Source organism: Rana temporaria, chromosome 2, assembly GCF_905171775.1.
Source record: "Rana temporaria chromosome 2, aRanTem1.1, whole genome shotgun sequence".
NCBI lineage: Eukaryota > Metazoa > Chordata > Amphibia > Anura > Ranidae > Rana > Rana temporaria.
The window spans coordinates 423,724,261-423,731,103 of NC_053490.1; the positions used below are offsets into that span (position 1 = coordinate 423,724,261).

The following is a 6,843-nucleotide window of genomic DNA, read 5'->3' on the forward strand; positions in this document are numbered from 1 at the left end:
CAAACAATCCCATAGACACTCCTAAACCTTGTGGACAGCCTTCCCAGAAGAGTTGAATCTGTTATAGCTGCAATAAGTGGGCCAACTCAATATTGAACTCTACAGACTAAGACTGGGATGCCATTCCATTTTATGTCCATGTAAAGGCAGACGTCCCAATACTTTGTACAATATAGTGACTATATAGATTGTTGAATATGGAGGTCCACATCTGGGGTTTCCCACCTGTGATAAGTGTAGGAACCACTTTTTGGAGGTGTGATCCTCCAAAACGACTGAAAGAACTATATAACCAGATTTCTGAGCCAGCAAGCAACCTGGTCCATGGTGAGACTAATTCATCTGTCAGACAGAATTGACTTGTCCCAGAGTACTTGACAGAATATTGTGTTGTAGAGGTCTGAAATTAAACTGGGTGGGGGGCAAATCGGACAGAATTTGCATGACAGTGCATGGATGCACACTGGTAGCCTCTTCAAGCACAGTCAAAATCTTGCATGGTCATCGTAAAAACCTCAGCCAAGAGAACCTAGCAATGTTCGACAGTCACGGATGAAACAAACCAGTTCAGTGGATAACATGATTCCAGGCTGCAGATGGGGGCACCCAGTAAAATGGGATAGTTTCCCCTGTATATTTAATCACATTTAGGCTTAGGGTAAGAGGCAAGGCTTTAGGTAGTCACACAAATTCTGGATTTGCTTTTCCAATTGAAGGTGGAGCCAATTTCTCACACAAGTGGACTTGGAAGATGATTTTGGGAAACACTGCCAGTAAGCATTTATAATACTATAAAATGTTCTGTGCCTTTACATGCAATGCAAGTTCTCCAAGGGTCACCTCATGTGTACTCATGGGATAGTCACTATACATGTACCAATTAAAAAATACACAGTATATGCCTACGGGACCCCTTCTGTCTTGAAAACAATAGGTTAAAGACTTATGGCTTTATGTACTGTCCTGATATAGATGTGTCATTTATGTGACACAGATGCTTACAAAACAAAAGTCTGACAACACCTTCATTTCATGGATTTAAAACGTCACCTACCTTTTTTCTCAGCTTTCCTCTAATGTGACATAATCTCTTCACTCCATCAAAACACATTGCTTCCAGTCTACCATTTCCCAACATCTTGATTACCTGTGCATACTCTGGGGAGAGACATCAGGGAAATCACGTCATTTAGTAACAATTGCGACAGTTTTTCTAAAACACAAAACATTCAGCATTTAACACAGAAAGGAGATGTATATAGAGAAACCAGACTATGTATTTTAAAACATTAAAAAATACAAAGATTTTCATAAGTTCTCATTACAGATATACATTTTCCTTATTGTTTCTAATGCAGGCAAGATTAAACAAACTTGCCAAACAATATTCTAGAAGGCCTTTACCCGCCAACATTGTTTATTAGGGCAAAAATTATATTCTAGTGTGTGAAATTGGGGACCGAACCTTAAAAGATTCACAACATCTGAAATCCAAATCAAAGCAACAAAAAAAGAGTTAAGATATGCACTGTGGTATGAATGAGCCATAGAGCCTATGTAAATGCACAAAACCTCTGCCACTTCAGCATAGTACTGGCAGTGCAAAAATATTAAGGCTATAATTACTAATATTTCACTTCAAAATATACAGTATATCAATCCACTACACAATGTATCAAGGGACTATTCTCAAATGCATTCTTTCCAAAATCTAAGAGCCAGCAGCAAATTGATTTAACATATGCAGTTCTCCGCTCCTACTGTAGTCATATACCTCTCTCTCTTTCTCTCCTTAAATTAAAAGGGTGGGGGAAGTGGTCCAAAACAGCAAGGTATGAAGCCAAACTCAAGCTAGTGCCCAAGTGTCCCCCCCCCCCCATCTTAGAATAAGGGTTTTACATGAATAATAGCCGATTCAAAGCACCCCAGCCAGTGTTAAATGGTTTGCCTCATCGCTGTAAACTGATACATACGCAAGAGCTAGTTCTTTTGAAAAACAGCAGACTTACTGGCTGGATCACCAGATGAGAAGGAAAGAAAGCCTAAAGAAAACCAATGCAGCCACCACATCCAAGAAAATGTAAGCTGCATTATAATAAAATGTTTGCTTTTGGGTTTATTACCACTTTGAGAGAGAAAGCTGTAAAGAAAAACAGGTATTCCACATGACATAATTTTCAAAAGAAATGTAATAGTCCTTACCTTGCCCATCTTCTTTAAACACCAGTTCTCTCTTTTCAGATTCATTTTCATTCTTACCACGCCTTCGGTTTTTACCTCCCTTACCTGCAAGGAAAGACAAAGATGTTATTAAAACCCACTCCATGTCCACCTCCTAGCACTTATCCATTGAACGCCAACTTTTTCTTTCAAATTGATTTTTGTGACTGTCATTGAAAAGAGATTCCCAAAACCAGTACACAAAGCAATTAACTACATCCAGTGGTTACTGGTTGATTTACCATTGGCTGCTTCTGCTGTCAAATCGAATACTGTGAGGGGGGCCAAGCCGCACATTGTGTTTCTATGAACACAGTCTCGGGAGCAAGCCTGCACATCTGCCCCATAACAAGTAGCTTGCTATCGGAGCATACACAGAAGTGAAGGAGCCAGAGTGGGACCCAACAGGAGAAATTTGGGGGTCGCTTTGTGCAATACCATTGCACAGAGGAGGCGAGTAAAACATGCATTAATAAAATTGCCTTTAGAAACACACTAATAAGCTTTCTTAAAGCGGATCTCCACCCTAAAGTGAAGTCGCGCGGATCGGCACCCTCCCCTCCTCCGGTGTCACATTTGACACCTTTCAGGGGGGAGGGGGGGTGCAGATACCTGTCTAAAGACAGGTATTTGCACCCACTTCCGGCCACACGTCACGGGCAAAGGACGGGTTTTTTCTGACATCCTGTCCGTCCCCCGTTGTGTGCTGGGAACACTCGGCTCCCAGCACACAGCGGGAGCAGCGTGACTCGCGCATGCGCCGTAGGGAACCGGGCAGTGAAGCCGGAGCGCTTCACTTCCTGGTTCCCTCAAGGTGGATGGAGGAGGGAGCAGCAGGGTGACGAGCGATCGCTCGTCCTCTGCTGCGGACGGCGCTGGACTCCAGGACAGGTAAGTGTCCTAATATTAAAAGTCAGCAGCTGCAGTATTTGTAGCTGCTGGCTTTTAATATTTTTTTTTTGAGCGGACATCCGCTTTAACACCTCACGGTTACCCAACATTCGCCAACCCACCTTTACCTCCAGAAGATTTAGATATTAAGGGTTAACCGTGTGCCTAGTCTGTATTTTACTGTGCCACCTTTTACTAGGGGGAAGACATGGATCCTTGTCCCTGTTTTCCAGAGACACGGGATCCCACCTGTCAGAACTGCAATCTGCCTTATTTACATAGGCAGATTGCATTTGTCTTTGCGGCTGGTGACCGACAGGTGCTGTCTATGGTACCCACCGAACGGCTCCTACAGTATATAAATCACAGCGGGAGAAAACCACTGAGCGGCATTCATTTGGGCCCCATACCCAGAAGTGCAGGATCACGTTTTTAGTAGAGCTGCACGATTCTGGCTAAAATGAGAATCACAATTCTTTTTGGTTAGAATAAAGATCCCGATTCTCGTAGTGTAAAAAAAAACATAAAAAAAAAAAACAGTAAAGTTAGCCAATTTTTTTGTAATTCATTAAAGTGTATTTTTCCCCCAAAAAAATGCGTTGAAAGACCGCTGCTCAAATACAGTGTGACATAAAACAACCGCCATTTTATTCATACATACACACACAATGTTTGAGGGTTCCAAGTAATTTTCTAGCAAAAATAGATTTTAATTTGTAAGCAACAAAATGTCAGAAAGGTTTGCCAATCAGCCGCCGTCACACACACACACACACACTAGCAGTAAAACTGCAAGTGTTAATCCATGCCAAAGGCGAAATGTAAAAAGTGAACATTCAAGCCATCACCCCAACAGCTGCCTCCTCACAGCTCAATACAATTTAACACAATTTATTTACCCATTTTCATTCAGTTTTTTATGCCATCATGTGACTGCAAAGCCCTGGCTCCTCTTATGTACCCAGCTGACAACAGGACTAAATCCTATAAAGCAGTAAGTGACCCACCGGCATCCACTGCTCTTTCAACAGGAGGGTAGAGAGTTCCCACTCACCATCGACACAGATTTAGATAAACTGTAGCACTTGCGAGTCCCGGTTCACAGTGGTGCGCTGTGCGAGATTGCAATATGAATTTAGCCATACAGATTGTGTGGCTGGATTCACATCGCATTCAGCCCAAAGTCACGCAGGACTTTTTTTGGTCTGCACCAGAATCGGATCGCATGGGTGTTCATAATATGCAATGCATACTAGCTCATTATGCCTTTGTCTTGCAGTTTATTATGGTTTAAAGGGGTTGTAAAGGTACAATTCTTTTTCCTCCTAAATAGTTTCCTTTACCTCAGTGCAGTCCTCCTTCACTTACCTCATCCTTCCATTTTGCTTTTACATGTCCTTATTTCTTCTGAGAAATCCTCACTTCCTGTTCTTCTGTCTGTAACTCCACACAGTAATGCAAGGCTTTCTCCCTGGTGTGGAATGTCATGCTTGTCCCCTCCCTTGGACCACAGGAGAGTCAGGACGCTCTCTACATTGCAGATAAGGAGCTGTGTGTTAGTGGGCGTCCTGACTCGCCTGTAGTCCAAGGGAAAGAGCGAGCATGACACTCCACACCAGGGAGAAAGCCTTGCATTACTGTGTGGAGTTACAGACGGAAGAACAGGAAGTGAGGATTTCTCAGAAGAAATAAGGACATTTAAAAAGCAAAATGAAGGGATGAGGTAAGTGGAGGAGAACTGCACTAAGGTAAAGGAAGCCATTTAGGGAAAAACAATTGTACATTTACAACCCCTTTAAAGAGGAATGAAATCCTGAATTACCATCTCATTTTTCCTCTTGCAAAGTAAAAGCATAACGGGGTAGTATGCATCGCATACTAGCCAATTATGTGCCACATACCTACAAAAAAAACTGCAATGTCACAGCTGGTGGCCGCGTCCAACTTCACCCCTCTTGCTTCCGGGGCCACGGACTCTAGCTCTGTGACTGGCTGGAGTCACAAGCAGGGCTGTGGAGTCGGAGTAAATTTTGGGTACCTGGAGTCGGAGTAAATTTTGGGTACCTGGAGTCGGAGTCAGCAAACAATGCACCGACTCCCAACTCCGACTAAATTTAGATTGTCGGGACATTTAGGAGTCGAAACATTTATCTACCGACTCCACAGCCCTGGTCGCAAGCGCATGGGATCCGAAGGTCACAGCACAGGCCCTTTAGAAACGGCACAATTGTGTCCTTTCTTCAGTGCGCCAATGACGCCAGTGCAAGCGTATATGGTAAACATCTCCTAAACCAGGGGTCTTCAAACTACAGCCCTCCAGGTGTTCAGGAACTACAATTCCCATCATGCCTAGTTATGTCTGTGAATGTCAGAGTTTTACAATGCCTCATGGGAATTGTAGTTCCGCAACAGCTGGAGGGACATAGTTTGAGGATCCCTCTCCTAAACTGTGCCCGTTTAGGAGATACTCACAGTACCTACAGGTGAGCCTCATAAGACTTACCTGTAGGTAAAAGTGGTGTGTAAGGGTTTACAGCCACTTTAAGCTGCATCCCTCCCAATAGGAAGCAGGCACCAGCATCATGTGACCTGATGTTAGAAGCCAATGTTGTGTTCTAGGGTCTTTTCTGTAATGGAAGGCATTTGAAGCAGATAACAGGGATTCTCTCCTAATACTGCTTTCACATCTCCTGAGGACGGGTCCCCTCCGAAGTGGAACACACAGAGTAGACGGCTGTGTCTATGAGATCTGAGGGTCACACAATGTCCACTAATACAGCCCTCGCAAACACGGAGAGGCTGAGGCGGCCTTTATCTGCCCTCCTGTTACAAGACCTCCCCCCCCTCTTACTGGGCCTTACCTTTATTCTTCGGCATAATGCAAACTACCGGCTATGCGGATGTCTCAGAGCGGCTGGATTAGGTTCCCGGGCGGGGGCTGAGCTCGCTGATATCGGCTGTCCTGTAACTCGCGTCGCCAAACACCTACAATCGACCAGAACGGACTCGCCTGCTGGTCCCGCGTGCGTAAAGAACCGGCGTGCGCAGCCGTAAAAGGAGCGTCATTACGTCGGAAGCCACGACGTACAAATCACATGACGTCCGCCGGAAGACGATGCGGCTGTTTCTAACCAATGAGTTGCTAACCAATCAGATGAGAAAATTTGCTCTCTTTTTTTTAACCAACTTTATTTGTACAAGTGGTTCTGTGCATTGTGAAAGGTTGCTATGCTCTCTGATTCAAGGATGGTCAGCTTTCTTAATGAGGGGCCTCCAGTACGACTGCTGCAATCACTAAAGGACCACACATTATATTCAGTGAATACACATATTAAATAATAACTAAAGGCAAAACTTTTACTTTCAGTTTTGGATAGAGTGACGTGGGAATAGAACCCCTGGCAGGTTTTTATTGCTGTCTGTGTTAGCAAGAATCACACTTTATATTTGTCCTGTATACTCGCTAAAATTGGAGTTTTAGTCAGAAAATGAAGTCCTTCAGGCTGACCCCTTTTGCAGGTACAGCTATGCAAAATATAAGTATATATCCCGTAATATAGTGTCTCACCTCGCTCTGCACATGCTCAGTTGCTCTCCATTTTTAGGCACTGCGGAATTTGTGAAGGCCGATCTGCTGACAGCCTTAGGGCCAGTTCACACCACAAAAATGCACTCCACATCTGTTTCATATGCGTTTCTGCATGCACGTTTTTAACACGTTTTTGATGCAGT

General features: G+C 43.9%; 1 protein-coding gene across 1 annotated transcript in view; it reads right to left on the reverse strand.

Moving 5' to 3' along the window:
- EIF1AX (eukaryotic translation initiation factor 1A X-linked) overlaps positions 1 to 6,174 on the reverse strand; it is a 10,505-nt gene extending 4,331 nt beyond the window's left edge. Inside the window, exons 1-3 of the mRNA XM_040338241.1 lie at positions 5,973 to 6,174; positions 2,203 to 2,286; positions 1,055 to 1,158 (exon numbers count right to left, since the gene is read on the reverse strand). Of these exons, the coding sequence (XP_040194175.1) occupies positions 1,055 to 1,158; positions 2,203 to 2,286; positions 5,973 to 5,988 (204 nt within the window). The 5' untranslated portion in view covers positions 5,989 to 6,174. The remainder of the gene's footprint in view (positions 1 to 1,054; positions 1,159 to 2,202; positions 2,287 to 5,972) is intronic.
- Between the last annotated feature and the right edge of the window lie 669 nt (positions 6,175 to 6,843).